Source organism: Pocillopora verrucosa, chromosome 1 (assembly GCF_036669915.1).
Source record: "Pocillopora verrucosa isolate sample1 chromosome 1, ASM3666991v2, whole genome shotgun sequence".
In the NCBI taxonomy this organism is placed as follows: Eukaryota; Metazoa; Cnidaria; class Anthozoa; order Scleractinia; family Pocilloporidae; genus Pocillopora; species Pocillopora verrucosa.
The window spans coordinates 28,767,297-28,791,491 of record NC_089312.1 but is presented as its reverse complement, the minus strand read 5'-3'; the positions used below and the strand labels follow the sequence as shown (position 1 = coordinate 28,791,491).

The 24,195-nt window shown below is 38.4% G+C and overlaps 2 protein-coding genes across 3 annotated transcripts; both read right to left on the bottom strand.

Annotated features, from left to right (window-relative positions):
• Positions 1-102: 102 nt before the first annotated feature.
• LOC131780941 (GFP-like fluorescent chromoprotein amFP486) lies at positions 103-4,654 on the bottom strand. The gene is made up of 5 exons (XM_059097568.2): positions 4,547-4,654; positions 2,239-2,336; positions 1,530-1,748; positions 923-1,132; positions 103-296 (listed from the first exon to the last, which is right to left on the bottom strand). Exons 1-5 carry the CDS (start codon positions 4,562-4,564, stop codon positions 167-169), a joined length of 675 nt encoding a protein of 224 aa, XP_058953551.1. The 5' UTR covers positions 4,565-4,654; the 3' UTR covers positions 103-166.
• Positions 4,655-9,150: 4,496 nt separating this feature from the next.
• Positions 9,151-19,431, bottom strand: LOC131780940 (GFP-like fluorescent chromoprotein amFP486). Of its 2 annotated transcripts, XM_066167586.1 has the most exons (6): positions 19,379-19,427; positions 19,134-19,265; positions 10,853-10,950; positions 10,398-10,616; positions 9,824-10,033; positions 9,151-9,379 (listed from the first exon to the last, which is right to left on the bottom strand). In XM_066167586.1, the coding sequence occupies exons 2-6, from the start codon at positions 19,149-19,151 to the stop codon at positions 9,193-9,195; spliced, it is 732 nt and encodes a 243-aa protein (XP_066023683.1). In that variant the 5' UTR covers positions 19,152-19,265; positions 19,379-19,427; the 3' UTR covers positions 9,151-9,192. The 2 variants fall into 2 exon arrangements, with proteins under 2 accessions (XP_066023683.1, XP_058953550.1); XM_059097567.2 differs by having other exon boundaries at positions 19,134-19,431.
• Positions 19,432-24,195: the final 4,764 nt, after the last annotated feature.

Sequence of the window (24,195 nt, the reverse complement as noted above, 5' to 3'; positions counted from 1 at the left end):
ATTTTTTCAGAGTTACTTTTAGCCATAAATGCAAGGTTGCTACAAATTAACACTCCGATACGGATTATTTCACTGGTGCTTTATTATCCTTCTGTTCTCACTCGCATTACAATGTTTTTAAAGTATTGTAAAAAAAAAACCTGACTTTTGGCACGTTTCCATGATCTTAAAATGGGTTAACATGTGCAGCAGCATCTTCCTCAAGCTGAACAAGGTTGCCCTCCTTGTCAAGGTCAGTTCTCACAATACGATGTTCCACACAATGGTTGGGTGGTAATGAGACCGGCTCCTTTGTTCTGTAAAATGCAAAGCATGGGAAAAATTTGGTTAGTTTCTTTAAGAATTACATTATGTTCTCAAATTTGAGCGATGGACTTCTTCAACTGTTGAGTGTTTGTTGATTGTTAAGAGAGGAATGGGATAAAAAATCACTAGACTTGGAGAATACCGTGAGTTGTTGACTATCTTCCAGGTAGGAGAAAGGTTATAAAGATTTTGACTTTAAAAAAATATTTACCAGTTGAAGTTAACTACTATTTACAACAGTTTTCCTCTCAGGATAAAAAATTTTGATTCCACAACTTAAGACACAAATGTTATCTGGGTCAGAGTTTACAGTGTCGTCTTCTAACCAAGAATAAATTTAATGGGGATTAGTTGGGCTTAGTTCAGTTTAGCTAAGAGCTATGTTTTCCATCCAGCTTAATCAATGTACCATGTTACTAAAGTGGTGTTATTTTTAAACTTCTGTATAATGATCTCGCTCACATCCTAGAGAGTTCACTGAACATGAAAGCGATGAAATGTCCTTCTAAATGGCTATGTCTGTCCATGTACTCTGTGAAAGAAAGCCCAGAAAATTATTGAGAGAATGCCAATTAACGTAACATCTCGGAGGTGTTCTAACAACAAAAAACCTTACTTGTAAGTTGTATTGAAGTGGCATCTGTGATAGCCTCCATTTTTGAGTAGGAGGAACATAGTGACGTCTCCCCTCAGAGAGCCATTACAGACAGTCATTTTCTCAAAGGACGGGTCCCAGCCAGTTGTCTCCTTTTTCATGACAGGTCCGTCTGCGGGAAAGTTTACGCCATGAAAAATAGACTTGTGCTTGAAGCAGTTACCTACGAGGCTGTGAGGTGCAAAGAAGCAAAGCATATAATCCATGTCGTGATAATAAATCTTAAAACGAGGCATACTCTAAGAAGGCGTTTGTCACTTATAACGGAAAAACTGCTCATAAACTACATCTTTAAAATATTCCTTTAATCCACCTTTCACTTTTCAAAAATTAAGACCAAATGGCTTTAAAGGCTGCAGCCACTCACGAACAATTCAGCCTGATGAAACGATGGACTCTTAGTTTCCAATGGCTCCTAATACGACTGTTATCATATCTATATATGTTCTAGCTTACTTCTCTCAAATCTTTCCCAAAAATACAGTACAAGTAAAAGATTTATATACAAATAGAAAATAGCGATAAAAAGGTTGAACAGGGTTAACCGCATTTGTAATTCATCACATACCTAATGTGTCCACTGGCTGTAGCAACTCCTCCATCCTCAAATGTAAATGTCCTTTCATACGACATTCCAGCAGGAAATGCTTGTTTGAAATAGTCGTCCATGCCCTCAGGATACTTAGTGAAGCATCTATTTCCATATTGAAACGCTGACGACAGTATGTCAAAGGAGAATGGAAGTGGTTCCCCTGTGATGACTTTAAAATTGGCCGTCTGTTTCCCCCTAAAATAAGTAAAAAAAAATAGTTGGAAACTTCAATAAATACAATTGACCCATAATTCTAAAGAAACGAAATTTGACGAGTACCGAGAATTTGCATCTAACCTTCGCATTATTCGCATTATTATGGATCTTAGGTGGAATTTTGAATACATGAATTTAGTTATCTTTCACATGACCTTTGCCGCATCATGGCCCATTTCAAGGATGCGAATCCAGTTTGAGTCATCAGCCATCTTGTGATGGATGTAAGCTCATTATAACTCTCATTTCTTCAGTTTCCCAGTCTAATTTGTATCTTATTGAGGATCTTGGAAACTTCTTTGTTTATTGAGTGGACCATTTCCACTTACCCTCCATCAAATGTCTTTCAATATTTGTTTTAGGAATTTCAGTCTGACTTCACTTTTAGTTTAATATTTTTAGCTGTGGTAAATAAATAACTATTTTTGTAGTGTGTAAATCTATGCTGATCTGTTTAACAGATACTTACTCGTAAGGTTTTCCGTTGCCTTCACCTTCAATGGTAAACTCATGGCCATTGACCCAGCCCTTCATTTCATATTCCATTTTCATGTCATCTGGGATAATCTGGATCAAGGAAAGACAAAACGCAATGGAAATAGAACAAGCCTATTTCGAAGGGTGGACTCAAAGGTGTATTTTAAGATGCTTACAGAATTATGAATTGGTTCATGCTCAGAGCCCGAACAAGTGTAAAGATGTAATATGGAAAGGCCAACAAAAGCCGAAAAGTATGAATTTCTAGTAACTTGTGTGTAGTGTTCAACGAGAAGACGTGCTTTCTATTATGTTTTATTTCACTTCTGCTACTTAAGACTCAAAAGAGAAACGATGAGCTGTTATTGATCAGTTAATTCCCGCTGCTGCTATTGTTATTTTCCAAAGAGCGGCCGTAAATATTCCCATAAAAACTCTTATAATTTCGCCAGGACTGTCATTTCGTAAGATGATCATCTCACTGCTGGAGCTTGGGCCACCTGTGGTTGATTCCCTCTGCCGCTATTGTTATTTTCAGTTAGTAGATGGAGAATTGTTAAATGATACTAATGCTACAACCCAAGACCAATTATAAAGTTCTCTTTACGCTCGCGCTGCGCGTCTGATCCATTAATTGGCGTACCGTGTTTTCTTTCTTCGAATGAGAACTTTTGTAATCTACACACTCATCAATTCCGGCAAAGGCTTCGGAAAAAGACGAAGTAAACAGCACAAACAAAGGACAGGTGAGCAGTTGATAAGCATATGAGAGCATCAGTTGGTTTCCGGACCGCTTTTTACCAATCGGAGGTCATATTTTATGGTCCGGTGAACCGCTCATTTAAGGAGTAATTCACTGCAGCGGCAAAATAACTGAGTGGCCTCATACCAATATAATATCACATGTCCGAGCTCTCATGTGTTAGCGATCTGGTGCCGAAATCAGTGGGAGTGAGAATCGACCAAATTTTGTCGTACTTTACTCTCAAAAAACTTAGTACCTGCTAAGGAAGCGGAGACCGGGAAGTACAACAACTTATGGATATGTAGCACACATCTTTTTTCCGGACTCGTCCAAAGCAATTTGGAACGGTGGAGGCAAAGTTCTCGTATGCGCATTTCCAACCATTTACAAACCGAGCAAAGACATCAAAGAGTGCTCGCTACGAATCAGGAACGAAGACGAATAAATGATGACATCAAAACACCAGAGGCAAGGCTGCACGCGGACGCCGAACGAGTAGAATTTTTAAGATATTGTACGTCCAAGCGAGGTCAAAATTAATATCTTTTTGTGATCTTCAGTAGAATCGGCTAGTTTTCTCTCTTTCATTACTGCAGCTGTGTAAGATTAATCGAGCAGTTCTGGTTTTCGCTCTCCTTTGCTGATCATGAATACACCTCTCTCGCTAATAGTTTTGACTCATCCCCCTTAAGTTTAGAGTAATCTTCCGCTCGGTGTTGTTTATCCATTTTAATTTACTACCCTGGATTTACATTTGTCCTTTCCGACGAAAGCGACTCCGTACTTAGCCTTCAAGGCTCTATCACCTTTATTTCGGCAACACATCTCCGACACGTGGGAACTCAGAAATTGGCTATTGATTCTCGTAACAAAATCTTGAGCCGTCAAACAATTTTAAGCAGTAACGGGCCAGCATTGAGACTCTCTGAAACAAAAAGAAGTCGCCCTATTACGGTTCCCATTTGAAGCTCTTAATTGAATGTTGGCACAAGGTCACATCATTTGTCGAAAAACATTTTCTGACAAATAAATTTTCTTTTATCTTCTTAGTGCAGCCCTGACCATCTGCAATATCTTTGAGTCATTGATTCCGTCGTAGTCTTTTACTTTGTGGCTTAGAACCACTTGATGGTTTCGCTCACCCTTTCAGTAAATTCTGTTCATTTTGCAGAGAAGAGATTAAACTGATTTCTCGACCTGACTGACAAAAATGATTTAATTACTCAGATCTCGAAATATATACATCAATTTGATCTTAAAGACGTTAGAGAAATCAGGGATCGTATTTCAGTAAGTAGAAAACAAGTAACATGAACCAAATCATTTGAAGGTACCAACTGCTGTCAATTGATAAATGGAATTACAAGTCAGCGAAACTTTTGGACCATCAATCATTATTCTTGACTAAGTGAGAGCACTATGTACCCCGCCAACCTTTTGCTTCGGTTGAGGTTAACTTTTGAGTATGAAACGGCAGGCTGTATTGAAATTTCCCCTGTTTATTTCTTAAGTAGATTGAATTTAATTCGTTTCTTATATCTGGAAATTCACATACCTGCTTTGAAAGTACCATGTTGAGAATGAATAGCTTGCTAGCTAAAAGACTTGTATCTGGTGAGGCTTAACTGCAGTAGTTGACTCCTTCACTGAACGCGTGAACTGATTGCAAAGTTACGGTGGATGAACTCTTTAAATGGCCAAATCGAATCATACAAGAGAACAAAACATTACTTTGGTAGACTACGTAACTTTGTCATTTACGTCAATTGCACCTTTACGTTATTTATTCATTTGCATCGTTGATATTGATGTTTGAGCCCGATACCATGAAAAGCGGAAGATTCGTTTAAATATAACAATCTAGAAGGATAAAGATATTTGGGATGCATCGTTGGCGGGTTAATTCGGAGAATGTCCAGATTTTGTCCAGTGACTCTTGAATTAAATATATGAGGCTACAACTTTCAAGTTTTCCAAGTAGGTGTGCGTACATCTTATTATCTTATAGCGTGTTAGGCTCACGTGAACTGCATCTTCGCTGCTTTGAATTCGATCCCTCAATTCAATTTTCTCAAGCTGGAAAGATTAGCTCTGATCCGGAAAGAAACAAAAGGACAAAAGATGAGTGAGACGCCGATTTCTGAGCCACGCAAACAATTTGAAGGATAAATAATTTACTGAACTATTTTATTGCACGAATGAGCATTCAATGACAGTTTATTGGAAATATCTAAACAGAATCAGGCTTGGCATGACAAAAAGCCATCTCGGAAAATTTCATTAAAGTCGAATTAAGATAATTAAGAGAAAAATACAGTCCAACGTTGTTTGAAAACTTAACTACTGATGACTATGAACACGCAAAAAAGGAAGAAATATTGAGCGTTTGTACTCGTGTGTCACTAAAATCCCTCAAGGATTCAGCCAAAAGGAAACAAAAATCTTCGTCATTCGCAATTATTAGTGGCGCTTAGCATTCAAGTTGTGTTTGATACGATTAAAACCGGAATATTCGTTTCAATATCACAACCAATCAGGATAAAGATGTTCGTACACCATTGTTTGCGGGTCGATTTGGAGAAAGTCCAGATTCTCAAGGCTTAAGAGACTACTTTCCAAATAGATATTTGGGAAGTTTGCTACTTTTGGAAAAAAAGTGGACACTTTAAGTTATCGCGTGTCAAGCTCAAGCGTTGAACAGTTTTACATTGCTTCTCTGCTTTAATTTGGTACGACTTATTACATTTTATTATACTGGCAGGATTAGCTCTTGATCCGAATAGAAACAGCAAACAAAAGATGACTAGGCTGCTTAGCTCTCTCAGTTACAGTCCGCTGAACTATGACCCTTACTATTATGTTCCTCACGAAACCAATCTTTTTAATGGACAGAGCCGCTTTCCGAGTGAGAGAGAATTGACTTGAGTCAAAGTCTTAAGAGGTTTTCTTGCAGCAGTGGATACACACCCGTTTCTACGTCTTGTTATCTCGATTTCTTTTGAATTCCATGAATTCAATGATCATGATTATTAAAAAGGTCTTAAACCAGGTTTTATATTCAAATTAGAGTAACAGTTGAATTATTTTCAAGGTACCCTATTAACATCGACTGTGTGATAAATTTTAGGGTCTCACGTAACAATATCATATGATTTTTCCCATTACAGTAGCTAAGTAAATAACTTTTAGAAGCGTGATAGAAGAGCTGCTTGTGACTACTAGTGTTATCAAAATATTAACTTGATTGATTCACGTGATTTTTTTTACTTCATTTGTAAATTTACGTTATCTACGTCTTTCACATTCATTTTTGTGCCCGATACCGTGAAAAAGGGAAGATTCGTTTAAATATAACGATGTATTAGGATAAAGATATTTGTGATGCAATGTTGATGCGTCAATTTGGAGAATATCCATTTTCTTAAAATTGTTTAGGAGAGTCTTAAAGTAAATATTTGAGGCTACACCTTCTTTGTCGAAAAAGTGGACACATTATGAGTTAGGCTCACGTGAAATTCATCTTTACGCCTTTAATTCGTTAACCTGATTTCGTTTTCTAAGGCTGGCAAGACTAGCTCTGATTCGAAAAGAAACAAAACAAGAAAAGACGAATGAGGTGGGCATTTTGGAGCTGCTCAAACAATTAGATGGGATGAATAATTGACTTCATTCTTTCATTGCACGAGTGGCTGTGATTAGTTTACATTATGATCAACTCCAAAGCAAAATGTAATCAGAAAAAAAATACATGTTTGAAAACAAAGAACTCTTGAAACTGGAACTCTCGAAAACAAGTGAGATCTTGAATCAAGTTAAAAGATCGTTTCCTAGACATTCCAAACGAGTAACGAGAAAGTAACCGTCGTGGTTAAATAGACGTTTTTGGATGTGTTATGTTTAGCGACTGATGCAGTACAGTTTGTAACATAATGATAATTGATCAAGTGAAGATCGTTAACCCTAAAAGTTGCCTTAGAGTGTCCAGATGAATCACGTAAAAATTTAAAGAACCACGCGGTATGGATGATTTCATATGTAGTATAGTATCTCCTTAAGCTGAAGTTTCGAGCGTTAGCAAAGGGCTAACGCTCGAAACCTCAGCTCTATATGTAGTATATTTGACTGACGTATTCGATGACGAAGTTTTGCCTCGGTACGTGGGTAAACACATATCGATCATCTTGTAAATTAAAGCACCTTGGTTACCCAATGTTCGGATTTTCTCCAATCATTTCCTCAGTCATTTGCTTATGGAGTAACTCCGATGACTAAATAAAAATCATTTGGAATTTCGATTGTTTGGAAATTCAGTCTTATATCTTAATGTACATTCCCCAGGACAGCTCGCGCAAGAGAGGTTAGTAAGTACATTATTACATGGCAGTCGGACTAAACCTGATTATTCAAAATACACGGCTTATGACCATTTCTGTGAAAAGGGCTAACGCTCGAAACCTCAGCTCTAGAAAATCTTCACGGTGGCCAATTTACATTATCAGATAATAAAACCAACTTATATGTGGTAGTTGGATTGATAGTCTTGCCCCCCCTGCAAGTAAATTTGGACAAATTTGCGATAATAATCGAAGAACACTAGAGCCAGCAAAGGAAACGATAATATATAGATTTAGCCAGGCCTAAAAGCGGAGCTGGCATTTTTTTCCCCGCACGTCTCAAGGGCACAGCGCCTTGCCCCAGCCAGGACTAGAACCCGGGTCGTCCGACTGGGAGCCCAGTGCACTGACGACTGAACTACAAAATAAAGCCGTGGCGTTGGCGTGTCCGCGGTACAGTTGACCACGCATGTTAAAAGTAGCACCTTGTACGGTCGTACGGTCGAACGGTCGTACATCTAATTTTTTTCGGCTTGATGGGTTACTACTATTTTGTATAATTATGGGGCTACGCTCTGAGAGCTCCGTTAAAAATGCTAGAACTTCCCTTTGGCCAGAGAAAAAATAAGAAAGAAAAACAAATACGGCTATAGATTAGGGTTTAATTGTGAACAAAGCAGGATTTGTTAGGATGATCAATTTACAGTCATTTTAGTTCTTTAATTCTGCCTTGCTCGCCTAAAACATCACTTCAATAGATGAGAGGGCCGCCCTTGCAAATTGGCCCTATGTATGCGTTAGCAAAAATGTACTCTCCCCCTTTAGAAGCTTTGCTACCTAGACGAGTGTGGTTTCTGAGCTGTTTTGGTCTGAAATTGACCACTGTGATCCTAAATCAAGTATGGTTTCTTAAAAAAACAGCCTGTTAAGGTATTTGTCTTTTCAACTCCAAATGATTATCGGAAAAAGAGAAATTAGCAAAAATTATCCGAGAAGAATCTTATTTTCTTATTGACTGAGTGGGAATAATGAACGGGAAAACATTTGGTTCGTTTTTTTTAGCTTATACTTGGTTCAATTTTGATACAGAATAAAATTGCAATAAGTAGTACGACCTTATACTCTGTCCGAGGAGGCGCATTGAGAGACAAACAGTCGAGATCAAGCATGACAACATGACATGAATACGGTCAGGAATAATCTAGTGTCATTCTGTGTAGGAGGCGGAAGTGGGGTTGAGGAATGGGGGGGGAGGTAGTGGTGTAGGGTACTTTCCTCTTTAGAAGCTTTATCATCTAAAAGAGTGTGGTCTTTGAGCTGTTTTGGTCTATAATTGACCACTGTGATCCTGAATTGGGTATGGTTTTGTCAGAAACCTTGACAACCTGTTAAGGTACTTGTCTTTTCAGCTCCAAATGATTATTGGAAAAAGAGAAAGAAGCTAAAGTCAATCGACTGGAATCTTGTTTCCTATTGACTGAGTGGGAGTAATAAACGGAAGAACATTTGGTTCGTTCTTTGAGCTCATACTTAGTTCAATATTGATAAATAATCATATCATAATATGTTATACGACCTAGTACTCTTTCCGGGGAAGCGCATTGAAAGACAAACAGTCGAAATCAAGCTAAAGTGACAACAGTCATCCAGTAACTTTCTATTGAAGAGGCGGGAGTGGGGGGTAGGGGGGTTAGGGAGTTTCAGATTACACAATGGGTTTTTAGGACTATCAGAATATTCCTCCATAACTCGTATAATACTATTTTTTCAGAGTTACGTCTAGCTATGAATGCAAGGTTGCTACAAATTAACACTCCGATGCGGATCATTTCACTGGTGCTTTATTATCCTTCTGTTCTCACTCGCGTTACAATACTTTTAAAGTATTTTCAGGAACTCTGATTTTTAGCACGTTTCCATGATCTTGCAAGGGGTTAACATGTGCCGCAGCATCTTCCTCAAGCTTGACAAGGTTGCCCTCCCTGTCAAGGTCAGTTCTCACAATACGATGTTCCACACAATGGTTGGGTGGTAATGAGACCGGCTCCTTTGTTCTGTAAAATGCAAAGTAAGGGAAAATTTGGTCAATTTCCTTAAGAGTTTCATTATGTTTCAAATTTGAGCGATGGACTTCTTCAATTGCTGAGTGTTGGTGGATTCTTAAGAGAGGAAGGAAATAAAAAATCACTAGACTTGGTGAATACCGTCAGTTGTTGACTATTTTCCACGTAATTAGTTAGGCTTAGCTCAGCTTGGTTGAGAGCTGTGTTTTCCATCCAGCTTAATAAATGTACCAATACTGCTACAGTGGTGTTAGTTTTATACTTCTGTATAATAATCTCACCCACAACCTAGAGAGTTCACTTAACATGAAAGCGCTGAAATGTCTTTCTAAATGGCTATGTTTGTCGATGTGCTCTGTGGAAGGGAGCCCAGAAAATTATCGAGAAAATGCCAATATAACGTCTCGAAGGTGTTCCAACTACAATAGACCTTACTTGTAAGTTGTATTGAAGTGGCATCTGTGATAGCCTCCATTTTTGAGTAGGAGGAACATAGTGACGTCACCCTTCAGAGAGCCATTACAGACAGTCATTTTCTCAAAGGACGGGTCCCAGCCAGTTGTCTCCTTTTTCATGACAGGTCCGTCTGCAGGAAAGTTTACCCCATGAAAAATAGACTTGTGCTTGAAGCAGTTGCCTACGAGACTGTCAGGTGCAAAGAAGCAAAGCATCCATTTCGTGATAATAAATCTTAAAACAAGGCAAACTCTAAGGCGTTTGTTACTTATAACGGAAAAACTGCTCATAAACTATCTTTCACTTTTCAAAAGTTAAGAGGAAATGGCTTTAAAAGCTGCAGCCATTCACGAACAATTCAGCCTGATGAAACGATGGACTCTTAGTTTCCAATGGCTCTTAATGCGACTTTTATCATATCTATATATGTTTCTAGCTGACTACTCTCAAATCTTTCCCAACAGTACAGTATAAGTAAAAGATTCATATGCAAATAGAAAATAGCGATAAAAAGGTTGAACAGGGTTAACCGCATTTGTAATTTATCACATACCTAATGTGTCCACTGGCTGTAGCAACTCCTCCATCCTCAAATGTAAATGTCCTTTCATACGACATTCCAGCAGGAAATGCTTGTTTGAAATAGTCGGGCATGCCCTCAGGATACTTAGTGAAGCATCTATTTCCATATTGCAACGCTGGGGACAGTAGGTCAAAGGAGAATGGAAGTGGTGCCCCTGTGATGACTTTAAAATTGGCCGTCTGTTTCCCCCTAAAATAAGTAAAAAATAGTTGGAAACATCAACACATACAATTGACCCATAATTCTAAGTTGAGAGGCGAGAACTGACAATTTCCCTCAACATTCGCCTTATCAGATGTCTTTCAACATTTGTTTTAGGAATTTCTGTCTGAATTTACTTTTAGTTTAGTTTTTTTAGCTGCGCTAAACAAATGATTATTTTTGTAGTATGTAAATCTATGCTGATCTGTTTAACAGATACTTACTCGTAAGGTTTTCCGTTACCTTCACCTTCAATGGTAAACTCATAGCCATTGACCCAGCCCTTCATTTCATATTCCATTTTCACGTCATCTGGGATAATCTGGATCAAGGAAAAACAAAACGCAATAAAAATTAAACAAGGCTATCATCAAGGGTGGACTCAAGGGTGTATTAGATGCTTAAAGAATTAAGAATTGGTTCATGGAAAGCCATCTAACGATAGCCAAATAATACGAATTTTTAGTCACTACCAAGTCGTGCCCAACGAAATGACGTGCTTTCTATTATGTTTATTTCACTTTTGCTATTTGAGACTTAAAAAGAGAACCGATGAGCTGTTCTTAATCAGTTGATTCCCTCTGCCGCTATTGTTATTCTCACTTAGTAGATGGAGACATGTTAAATGCTACAACCTAAGACTAATCATGTATAGTTTGTGCGTGTCTGATCCATTCCATGGTGTACTGCGGAATCCGAAGGTCTGAGGTTCGATTCCTTACGGGAATCTTTTTTTTTGTCCCACGCTCGTGACAAGACGAAAAACATTTTCCTTTAAGATCGTTTTACTCTTTGCGCAACCCAGTGGCTACGTGGGCAGTCGCCTTATTATGGTTCTCTTTTAAAGCTCTTACTTGAATGTTGGCACAAGGTCACATCATTTTTCGAAAAAAACGTTTTTGTGAGAAAGTCGTTTTTTATGCAAGGATTTTTGTGCATGTAACTTTTGAAGTTGCTTAAGTCTGAATTTCCTTTTATCCATTGGCAGAAATATCGGACAAGATGGCGGCCGCGCTTGCGCATTTCGTCCATAATGGCGTCCAAATAATTTAGGAAACTGTATGGAAATTTGTAAAATTTCTAAAATATAACAATCAGGAACTCATGGCTCCGTCTGCTCTCGATCGTATATTCAGTACTGATTCTGCTATTCATCAAACCTCAAAGGGACTCAATAAATAAAAACAACTTAATTCCCGAGCCAGTTTTTTTGTCATTGTTCATTGACCTAAGTCGCTATACAGTTCTTCAAAATCCGTCGTTCTCCATCCCAAAAACTCGCCTATTATAGGAAAGTACATCAATGAAGTCAACTGCTCTCGATCGAATAGACTTTTTTACAGTTCCCGACGCCATATTGGATCAGTAACCACGCACACACGTTAACGAGGCTGGGGTTGACCCGGCGGTTCTTTCAAACAGCTGATTTGCTGACATTTCACGATCTAATGCACTTTTCAATGCGATTTCTCCCTTCAAAATAGTTCTTTAACACAACAATATGAAAATTTCGTCGTCAGACGACATCCAGAAACTCGAAGCAAGAGATCTCAGGGAGATTTTAAATATGATTTAAAATCGACGGACTGAATTAGAGCCGACTTAGTGTTGAAAGTTTATGCTTTGCTGATGTGACACGTCCTTTCATCGAGTAGTGGAGAAAACCGAGAACTTCTAACAGATGTCCAGGATCTAGAACAAAACCAGAGCGACTTCAGATACGAAGTAACTATGGTAAGGATTTCAGCCCTTGGATGGCGAGCAATCTCCGTAATTTACCCGAGCTGAATTTCAGTCAGCTTTACGATTACCCCGTTGTTTCACGAGAATATCGCCACATCGTGTTGAGAGGAACGCATTACAGGAAGTACCACAGAAGCTGTTCAGTATGGCTTAGAAAGCGAGGCAAAGGCTGCAGCCCTCTAGGTAGAGGAGATTTGTTATTGCTGCTGTTGTTGATGTGGTACTTTTTGTTGTATCATATTCTTCAGTTAAAGTTGTTCCCATTTTGTTCACCAAGATGTCTTTTAGTTTGCCATTTGTACATTTTATCTTATGGGAAACTATACAATAGAGCCTGTAGAACCACTTTATTATAACCCTTGTTTCTATCAACCGACGAGGAAAACTGTTACTGACAGATGTCATAATATTTTCATACCCATCTGGCCCAGGCCAACTTATGCTCGTGATACATCGAAACCATTTCAGTTCGTGACTCATGGTAATTTATTAGGTGGCAAGACACCATTGAAAGAATCAGACCAAAATATTAGACAATTTAAAAACTCACAGAAGTGACTGATTCATGTAACTTCTCCAAACACTATCCAGCAAACAGATAATGTTAATACTGAAAGTTATCAGGCAAAAGTTATCTTGATCTTACATCAAATTCTCTTAACTTATTTACAAGTATATGTGTAGCAACTAAAAGGGAGAATTGACAATCAGATCTTGGGTATTTAAGGGTTAAAGGAAGAGAACAGAAATCTTCCTCTCAGCTACTGATCTCAACAATGTTAGTCCTTTACACACATTTAAGTTTCTGTCAGTGATAAACATTCAGTGAATTGATATTCCCATTCTTGGCACTCAGAGGTTTTCTGACGCAAAGGTTTGCTATACTAGTTCTTACTGCATTGTGTTAACCAATGTTATGATATAATTTTGAGATGTAAAGAAGATACTTAAAAGATTGAGAAATATATGCAAATCAAGATATTTATTTTATCCTGTCATAGTTACCATAAGATTTGTTTGAAAGAGAATCTTTCAGACCATCGAAATGTATGAGAAATTATTTTTTGCGAGACTTCTATCAAACTTTTTATCATGAGGACAATTTTGTGAATAATAAAATTTAGTGTCATAGTTCATCTTTGTCTCAAGAACTCTTTTAGTTGGAGAAACTCACTTTTTCTTTTTTTCAATTTGAAGCATCAAATTGATTGATACATAAAGCACACAAAATATTTTTTGAGAGTTCCATGTGGCATCTATAGTGGATTACTATCCTATCATAAAAAACAAAAACAACAACTACTGAAAACTGCTTTTGTCACAATTGCTACCAAATTTGGGTCAGTTTTCTGGGTCTGTCATAATAAGTGAAAACTCTGAAGCTACAGTGTCATGGTTATTTTATTTAAAACAATTACTTTCCAAGAGTTTCTCGGCTAGGAGTGTTTTAGGCAAGCCATGTAGTAAACAGGTGAGCAGCACTGAACTTCTTGACTTGCTGCCAGAATAAAAAAAACTCTACTGAACTTAAAACAATTCAGGTACCTAATAGAAAATTTTTACTTATTTTGTAACAATAGTTACCCTCATCCATAGTTCACAGAGAATACGATAAGTATAGAACGATAAATACTTAGCAAAAATACATGCCTCCGAGCATAAACTTGAAGAAGTGAAAGCTCGTAGGCAAACCATTGGGGCCATAAAATGTATTTGAACAACCAAAAGCGGCACACTGTTTTCCTTTCTTTTTGGGAGAAAAATTAGCTTTATCGAGATTTCGGCTAGGACCATCCATTTTCCTTAAAAATCGAACAATTTTACTGCTCACGTACGAATTTCACCAAAAGCTCTCACAGAGATTCAACGCGAGTCAACCCCAGCCTCGTTCTCACGTGTGCGCGGTTACATTTCCAATACGGCGCTGGGAACTGTATAAAGGTCTATTGACTGCTACTGAGTTCGAGGCGTCAAAATATCCTGTAAAATCGTCATTTCCTCCTAGCAAAAAACTTCCCAATGCGGCAGAATATCCCTTATTTTCCATGTTGAGTAAGTGACGAGACGCCATATTAAAAACTGACTGAAATGGTCAAACACGAGCCACGCTGATGTTCTTGCTAGGAAATAAATTAGTTCTCAGGTCCTTTTCGGAATAAAAATATGCTAGGCGTTAAATGCAAATTCAGTAATTTAATAAAAGCAAATCAAAATACTGACATCAAGTCATCGCTCTGCCTCGAAAAATCCCAAAAATTTATCTTCAGATTTTCATCAAATAGAAGATCTGTAGTGCTCAAATTGTGTAAGTCATGGTACGAAACACGCTTCTTTGCAGATCGAGCCGTGGTTGCCGCCATATTGAATTCTCTTGATATTCTATTGTTCCGATTGTTCCGGAGTGTAATACGATATACCTCTGATAATAGGGTCCTTTCGACATTCTCGGACGCGTGTTCCTGAGAACTAGAAACCAACATGTGAACGAGGCTTAGAGGACAAAATGGATGCCAGCTCTGATGCGGGCATCTTCAGCACTAAACTAGTTCCTTGGTTAAAAGAATATTTAAAACAAAGAGGCATTCAAAGCTCGGGAAAGCGCAAGAATGAACTAGTAGAACTTTCTGTAAAAAGTGAGGAGATAAAAGTCCCGAAAATCTCAGAAGAAGAAGAGCCAGTCGATCCAGCAATTTCAATGAAAGAGCAACTGAAAACTAACAATGAAGGGTACTTGGCCAATTCGTTGAACAAAGAAAATCAGGCTTTTGGTAAATGGACCCACAATTTTTCGGAAGTACCAGACTTTAGATTTCCTGATCTTTTTAATTATCTAGTGGGAAAGGATCCCGGGTATAACGCCGAAAGCCTAAAAAGTTACAAATCTCTTCTGGGATACAAGTTGTACTTCGATGGACACGTAGAAGACCTTTGTTACCATCCGCCACAATCTAGTGCAAGCAGTTACAGTTATTTTCTGTTTGCTGTAAAGCCAACTGAAAGGTCCAAGGCTGACGATGGGTCAGCAACATATAAGGGTTTTTTTATTTTAAAGAAGGATGGAAGTGTGCATTCAGCCTACTGCCCATGCAAAGGAGGGTATGTATTTTCATTTACTCTTACTATAAGGTAATTAGCCTTAATAAATTGTGGGTCCATTTACCAAAAGCCTGATTTTCTTTGTTCAACGAATTGGCCAAGTACCCTTCATTGTTAGTTTTCAGTTGCTCTTTCATTGAAATTGCTGGATCGACTGGCTCTTCTTCTTCTGAGATTTTCGGGACTTTTATCTCCTCACTTTTTACAGAAAGTTCTACTAGTTCATTCTTGCGCTTTCCCGAGCTTTGAATGCCTCTTTGTTTTAAATATTCTTTTAACCAAGGAACTGGTTTAGTGCTGAAGATGCCCGCACCAGAGCTGGCATCCATTTTGTCCTCTAAGCCTCGTTCACATGTTGGTTTCTAGTTCTCAGGAACACGCGTCCGAGAATGTCGAAAGGACCCTATTGTTAGCGGGCTCGAAATGTCTTTGATTTCTGGCGATGCGTTTCATTGCGGCCCTAACCATCTACAATACGTTTGGCTGATTCATCCCTTCGTTGTCTTTTTGTTTTTTACTAAGAACCACTGGATGGTTTCGCTCACCTTTTCAGTAAATTCAGGTCAGTTTGCGGAAAAGAGAGACTAAAAATTCTCGGCCTGCATCATGAAAATGACTTAAAAACTCAGATCTCCAAATAAATCAATTTAATATCAAAGACCTTAAGAGCTAATGTCAGCATGCATCAAACAAACAGCGGCAAGTCACCCAAATTTGTTTTCCCTCCTACTTTTATATTTTGTAGCCCAATGTGTTCTAATAATTGTGGTGTAGTTTTTTTGTAAAAATATATTTTAGTTTTCGAGAAATAATTTTTTACGTTCGACCGCTCTAATATGCAAATTTTCATCGTGAATATTACCCGGTCCCCGGCGAGGCTCAGTTTGAAAAGGAGGTAGGTTTTAGATATATGAAAATTCACATATTTGCACTGCGGTGGAAAGATGAAATTAGAAGATCCTCGCAGCTAAGAACACTACTGAAACTAGTAGTTGTAAGTAGGACCTGAAAAAAATTTCAGGCCCGTACGGGATGGAGGAGGTAGGGTTACCAAGCTGGTTTTCAACGGTCTTGTGTCAAGGTTGATGTGACCGCGAGCTGTTAGAAACCTCTAAACTGGAAATTTTTGAAGCAAACTGCGGCTTAGTGTCGGTTGCGCGGGGAAGATTGAGTTTTTAGTGAATTGAAATGAAACTACAGTATATTTGCTTGGATTCTGCGTTGGATTTGTGATCGCCCGGTCATTTTAAGCTTGGATTTTTCGCTTCTCGGCTCAGGCGTTCGGAAATGGAGTGTTCAAACGTTGAAAACCTCGAAATGAACAACTCGCTAAATGGGCTCTTTTCATCAAAGTAAGCGGTCAGATAACAAATGATACACTGTGGAAGTAAGGCGAGGTATTTTTTTTGAGAATTTGACGTATTTTGTTTATTCCTGAGGGCGGTCGTAAATATGCCCATACAAACACTCTTATAATTCCGCCATAACTGTTATTGCGCAAGATGATTATGTCACAGCTGGAGCTTGGGCCGCCTATGGTGGGTTTAGTTATCGAGAAGACCAAGTCTTTCCCTTGCGTGATTGTTAAAAAGACATTTCATGTCACTTGCGAAGTTGCAAGTTTGCAGATCCAGAAAAAGAAGTTGATCTTGTTTTGTCGCGTGCCGGCATCTTCGAGACACCAAAAGATATCGATGATTTTACAAATTGCCCCACTCATAGACCAAATCTCGGTGTTGGGTGGAATCGTAGTTCCAATGGCAGATGTAGGGTGCCATAAGAAATGTCCGGCCATGGTAAAGGTAGGGTTAAGTCGATTCCAAAACTGATAGGGGGAATTAGCAAGCGTGTATCACAGATAGTACTCAAGATGTCTGGAAAATTCATACAATCTGGCTTCGGTAAGTAGGCTACTTGCCACCGTGAGCAAAATTACGCGTGGCGTCAGAGTTAAGTCTCTATTGGGAATTGGTTAATAGGCTACCAAAAATTCAGACAGAGGCGGAGTTTTCTGTAGTAATGCCTGAACACTTTGTTGGCTTTCCGCCGTATGGGGGGACGCGTAATTATGCACACGGTGGTAAAGGGCCCTTCCGCACTAGCGACTAGACGCTGACAAAACAATGTTTCTCTTCGCCAAAATCACATCAGAATTTGTCCTTGCTAAATGTCAAGTGTGCTGCACGTATTAGCACCCCCAGGGGACCCCCTTACATAAGAGGGCGGGGGTGCGCGCCTGGAATTTCGAAAACGATCGCTATAAAATTATAAAAGGTAATTAAGTCTTATACGTGTTGGGGTGGCAACAATTAGCCAGTAAAAACAAGTCTTTATGTCCTTTTCTGTCTTTTTCAATGCTTCCCTCGCTCCTACAGAGGATTCATACAAATATGAGAGCCGTGCCGCGTTTACATTGTACAGGTAGAAAAGGCCTCCAGAATGAGTCTTTCGTTCTGTAATAAAAACCCCAATAAACTCACTCAGAAATGACTCATTTCGAATAAATTTTACGCTGGTTATTATGTGGCAACCGGTATGAACTCGTTCTTTTACAAAACTCATTCGGATATCATGTAAAAGGCCCCTAAAAGTTTTTATTCCCAGAGTATCACGCTTTGCTCGCCTGTCTGAATACTAAAAATTTCAGTAGCGTTGAAGCAACAACCCGCTTTTAACTGCTTCGCTGCCGCTGAAACAACGATTAGTGAAGAAAGCACATATTTTAATATTTTCAATTCAACGTAAACAAAAATCTTTATAAATGGTAAATATTCACTTGTGTCGGTATCAACTATTGCGTGACTAGCTTATGATATAAATGAGAGAGGGGAAAACAACGCAAAACCTGAGCTCCGGTCAAAAAGTAATACCCAGACGTAATATAATAAAAGAAGTGGCTAATAAAATCATAAATAAACAAGGTAAGAGTGTTATGTTAGATTTTTTTACAAGTTGTATTGATTTATGTCAATTAACGGTGGCGACAAGTGGGCGCACCATGTACATTTCATAGTCGCTATCCAGTGAATTTTGCCGGACTTTGACTTCGTCTCAAGATAGAACAACGCAAATACACAAGGAAATTTTTACAGTAACCTTATAACCATCCTTTAGTCTTTAAAAAGCTTGAAGCTCAGTAGATTATGTCGTATCGGTCATTGTCAAAACTGTCTTTGTTTTGATGCTACTTTTCGACATGGGAAAAGTATGTCGGACAAAAATATTCATCAAAAAATAAATATTTCCTTGGCAGCTTCAATAACTACAGGGGATTAAATTTAGATGATAAAACAAAGGATTATGTTCACAGAAATACCGTAGGTCTAGTACATTCGTTACATGAGGTCACACAACTCGGGTAATATTCACGGTGAAAATTTGCATATTTGAGCGGTCGAACGAAAAAAGTCATTTCTCGAAAACGAAAATATATTTTCGCAATAAAACTACACCACTATTATTAGAACATATTGTCAACAAAATATGAAAGTTGGAGAGAAAACGAATTTTGGGCGACTTGCCACAATATTTCAAATTTGTTCGATGGATGCTGACATCCTCTCTTAAGTTTCGAGTATGAAACGGCAGACTGCATCGAAATTTCTCCACTTTATTTCTTAAGTAGATTAAATTTTATTCGTTGCTTAGATCTAGGAATTCACTTACCTGCTTTGAAAATACCATGCTGAGAATGAATAGCTTGCTAGCTAAAAGACTTGTATCTGGTGAGGCTTAACTGCAGTAGTTAACTCCTTCACTGGACGCGTGAACTGATCGCAAAGTTAGGGTGGATGAAGTCTTTAAAGAGCCAAATAGAATTACTCCTGGGAACCAAACATTGCTTTCATTGGTAGATTGCGTAACTTTGACATTTACGTCATTAGTAGTTTTACGTTATTTCTTCAATTCACCTTTTGAGCTTTCACAGATATCTTTATCCTACTAGATTGTTATATTTAAATTAATCTTCCGCTCTTCATGGTATCCGGGCACAAAAATGAATGCGAAGGACCCAGTTCCTCTTTTGGGCTTTAGATTTCACGTGTAATTTCACGTGAGTGTCACGTGACTTTTGAAGTAAACAAACCCCGAAAGTTCGGAGTCGAACTCGCGCACGTGAGTGCAAATTTCGGCTTTGGTAATTTTTCTTAAATAACTGCCCACCTTCAAGAAACATTTCTTCGCTCAAAATTGGCATCTTTCTTCTATCATTTATTTGATCGTGTGTCAAGCAAGTTGTCATTTCGCTGCCGTTGAAGCAGATTCGAAGAGTGTTACAGGATGCGTATGGGCGACTCTTGAATTGAATTCGTTCAAGCAATTTCATTTTCCCACGCTGGAAAGATTAGCTCTGAAATCCGAAAAGAAACAAAGGACAAAAGATGGGTGGGGCGGCCATTTTTGAGGGTGTCAAAGTTACGCAATCTACCGAAGTAATGTTTGGTTCCCTGGAGTGATTCGATTTCGCTCTTTAAAGAGTTTATCCACCTTAACTTTGCGTTTGGCGGATTAAGAATTCATTACGAAAATAGCCCTTTTCCAAAATCCCACGAGTCAGAGATCGGTTGCCGAAATAAGGGTGATCGGAGCAAGGATGAGTGGGGAGTTGCTTTCGACGGCACGAAACATGTAAATCCAGGGAAATGAACTAAAAGTGATAAACAATGGGGCGGACATTTTTTCAAGAGAAACGAAAAATAGAAGCTCTCAAGGGAACTTTTCTGGCAATTGTGTCGAATATTTCGTGTCGTTTACAAAATGGTTTATTTTTCAGTATCTTATGGTACCAACGTTCTCGACTCCGCTCTGCCAACCGTTTTCAAACCGAGCAAAGACAGCGAAGAATGCTCGCAACGACTCAGAAACCGCCGATGACATCAAAACACCTGAGGCAAGGCTGCACACGATGCCGAAAAAGAACTCTACAACAAAACAACAACAACAAAAGTTTATTTATTGTAGCAATTAAAAAACATATCAAACAATCCCTACCTGCAAAATAGCGAAGCTAATCGAGGCTCTGGAATGTTACAGAGACTGCACGTCCGAGCAAGGTGACAATCAACATCTTTTTGAGATCTTCGGCAGCGGAATCGGTTAGTTTTCTCTGTTTCATTGCTGCAGATTTTTAAGATTAATCAAGCAGTTTCGTTTTCGCTTTCTTTTGCCAATTATGAATTCCTCTCTCTCTCGCAAATAGTTGTAACTCGACCACTTTAAGAGGCCCTGCGCCTAAGAAACGACCGATGATTTCTAGCTAAAAATTAAAATCGGCCGATTTTTATCTTCCAAGTGGAGGTTACCTAGTACTATTTAAAAATGAATTTCTTTTGCTTCAGTTTCGCTTTAAACCAAAAATATCGATCCGCGAACTTGTTACGACTGATGGCAGCAAAATCTGTCCCAAAATATGCCCTTTCAAAAACCGGTTCGAAAATCACTATCGCAACACAAAATAATGAGAAAACTACGCAGTTATGAAGAAAAAGGCCTTTTAATGCAATATCATTCGATAAACATCGAAAAACTGCAGAAGCGAATGAAAAATTAATTTTCAAATATTGCATATCAAGTTAGATGGAGCGTTGGAGGTGATTTTAAAATAATTATTTCTACAAAATCCAACGCTGTTGAAAGCAATCACAGTGATGAATCAGACATTAGAAGGATATACATTGCGTTTCTGGAAAAATATTTTTCGGCCAAAGTATATTGACCTTGCACGAAGCGTTCAAAGTTGCAGTGTTTACCGTTACGTTGCTACTCCGGCGAAACACTTCTCTGTTGCCAAGACGTCCATGGACAGCGTGATAAATGTCACTTTAAACCTTGCTAGGCGCTTAAATACCATCCTGAATAGAATGATATGGTATTAAATGAGAAAGGAAGATAAAAAATAGGTAAAAAAAGAAAATCATTTATATTTACCATCTGCTGAGGTGAATTGAATCTTGGAAATGTTATCGCGTGACAGCACTCATTTCTCCAAACTACGGCGGAATCCAAGCAAATGCGTAAAATATAAGTTAAAAAACAACTCTTCCGCCACCAGAAATCCTGAAGTGAAACAGTTTTGTATTATTGCCGTGAGTGATGATGAATTCAGGTGAAAATTAGCCTCAGATAGTGTCGATTTAATACTTTGGTGGGCTGCATGTGTTTCGTTACATTCCAACGGACGTTACGGGTCAGCACTTACAAGGGTCAGTGGACGTAAAAATAGAAACAACCAGGTAATCATGGCGGATGCCTGTTCTTTGTCAAAAAAGGGTTTCCTGGACTGCGGATCCTCACGTGGTCGCACGGAGACAGTGTTTCTGTATGAATGTCGAGATGATGTAACTACACGTCTAAAAAATTATTTTTTGTCGCGTGTCGCAGATCTGAGCGTTCTATTTCATTACAACATAGGGCGTCAAAAGTCGACGCTTCGGGTCAGCGGTCTATTGAAACAACTCTGACCATTTTTAACTCGTAAATTGCGCGCATGCGCAAGAGCGAGTTATAGATACGATGTGGGGAATGGCATTCGCTCGCTCGCTCGCTCGATTGGTCGATTCCTGTAAACTTTTTTTAGATTTTAGGCTTTTGAGTGCATTTGATAGTTTTAGGCGAGCAATAAACAGACGAAATGGCGACCTTTGTTGCTAAGAATAGTGGTGGGGTGAAAAAAAAAGCCAATGATAATCTTAAAAGACTTTTTTTTTTGTTTTAGTTTCAACAAGCGGCGCCAGCGACTGGCAGGCATGCAAGGATTCACACTGAAATAACAGAACAACCTTCGTTTTTTCATAAAATTGTAATTTACAATCCTTGGACTTGAAAACAATCTGAAGATTCATTGAAAATATCACTTACTGCGAAGCGCTCGTAGTTTACAGATGTTCAAAAGCTTTTTCTGTCATAGCGTGAGATTGAGGACAAAATTGATCATTACGTTTCGTCGCGTGTGTTTTTCCTGTCTGAAGCAACAGAAGATGCCGGCGACTGACGAAATAACAAGTTAACACGAAAATCAAATAACACCTAAACAAACAATTTTAGCTACCGGTTTTCAGTGAATTTTTAAAGAACAATTTTCTTTTAAGTTTCAAGACAATTTGAAGATTCAACATACATACAACGTACTAAAATGCGAAAGTTACACACCAAAAAATTGATAAATAGGCCTGAAATGAAATTTGATCTTGTTATTGATTATACGTTGCCTAGCACGTGACTTAAATCTACCCAGGCGGAGATCCAAAATGACGGTGGCAGGCTTGGCTTAGTTATATCACTCAAAACTCGTTCCCGTTTGTCTCATTTGATAAAGAGGGAATCGTTAATGTTTTCATTAAGACAGTATTGCCTTGATTTTCTAATATTTACAACGAAAGATAGTAAATTTCACTTTTCACCCACATTTACTTCCAACCTTTTCTTTTGAACCAGAAACAAAAATGATAGACGTTTAAAACACATGACATCATCCACCTTGTCAAATGTAATAGCATGATCATTTCAATTGTAATGCCTTCTTATCCCAACGTTACTTTGTTTCTTTGTTACATTAGCGAACACTGAACTACTGCTCGTACTCTAGATATGACAATCAACCACAAAATTCCCTAAACAAGATAACATTAAACATAATATAAAAAATCATGTGTCAATTCACGAGTTTGCTCACAGAGCACTTTGATTTCATTTTCGGGCCTGACGATAATAATGGTCTTTAAGGAGAAAAAGATTAGCTTACAGATTGAATTCTTAGGAAACTGATTAGCCTAGGGTTAGCGTTTTTTGAAAATCAAAAACTCGGCGAGGACATGGTAAAAACAATTAGGAGAACGATAGAATTTTAAATTCAATGAAAGCGATGGAAAGTGCTTCACTTATTTGGGAATTTTATTTCCTAAAATACTTCATTTGTTTCCTGCGAAACTTCACTTTGCAGAAATAGATCCTTGTAACCTTTACAACGAAAGAACTGTATATTTGATTCATTAATAAGATACATTGTTTCCATTATAGTATTAACAATATTGACATAATAATCATTGTACTACGCACAGTCTGTGATATAAACTCATATTGCAAAGTATCTGAAGTATGACATTGGACAATACCACGCACTCAAACTCTTGTGCTGTAAAGATCGTGATACAGAATTAAATTACTCTTTGCTGCACTCGCATTCCTGTACAAGTTCTGAAACCTTAGCTAAAAGGTCTCTTTTTAGATCTCTAGATTTGTAGGGTATTTCGAAATACCCGCACATGTCTTTTAACATACTGACATTGAAAGATGATAACTTGTTGCTATGGTAATATTGACAAAGATTGTAAACATCAAATATAATTGGGTGTTTAAGCCCAGATTCTTTACCACTTCGTAGCTCTCCAACTTCGTCACCTTCTTTATACTTGTGTCAGCCACGTGCCAACCCTGCCTTCTTCTCGAAGATGCCAAGCGAGAAAAGAATCCTTGGACTTGCAATTTTGTAAGCCATTCTTCCCTTCCAAAACGCCTTTGGTCATCGTGAGTTCTCGCATTGCGCATGTCCTTTGCTACCTGTTCTGTAGAAACTTTCTGTCCAGTTTTCTCAAAATGTCAAACTTCTTCGTTAGATAATCTTTTACCTTTTCAGAAAACTGAGTAGGACCACTTCATGCCTTGGCCAGAGCCCATCCCATGTTTGCTTCGGGAACAGATTTTTCTCTGTGAGCTCATGTTGAATCATTTT

What these genes read in the sequence shown, in the direction of transcription:
- LOC131780940 (XM_059097567.2), bottom strand. An exon ending in GGTAACGGAAAACCTTACGA is followed by an intron (nt 10,617 to 10,852) that starts GTAAGTATCTGT and finishes TACTTATTTTAG; the next exon opens with GGGGAAACAGACGGCCAATT. An exon ending in ACAGCCAGTGGACACATTAG is followed by an intron (nt 10,034 to 10,397) that starts GTATGTGATAAA and finishes TGCACCTGACAG; the next exon opens with TCTCGTAGGCAACTGCTTCA.
- LOC131780941 (XM_059097568.2), bottom strand. An exon ending in ACAGCCAGTGGACACATTAG is followed by an intron (nt 1,133 to 1,529) that starts GTATGTGATGAA and finishes TGCACCTCACAG; the next exon opens with CCTCGTAGGTAACTGCTTCA. An exon ending in CACTTCAATACAACTTACAA is followed by an intron (nt 297 to 922) that starts GTAAGGTTTTTT and finishes TGCATTTTACAG; the next exon opens with AACAAAGGAGCCGGTCTCAT.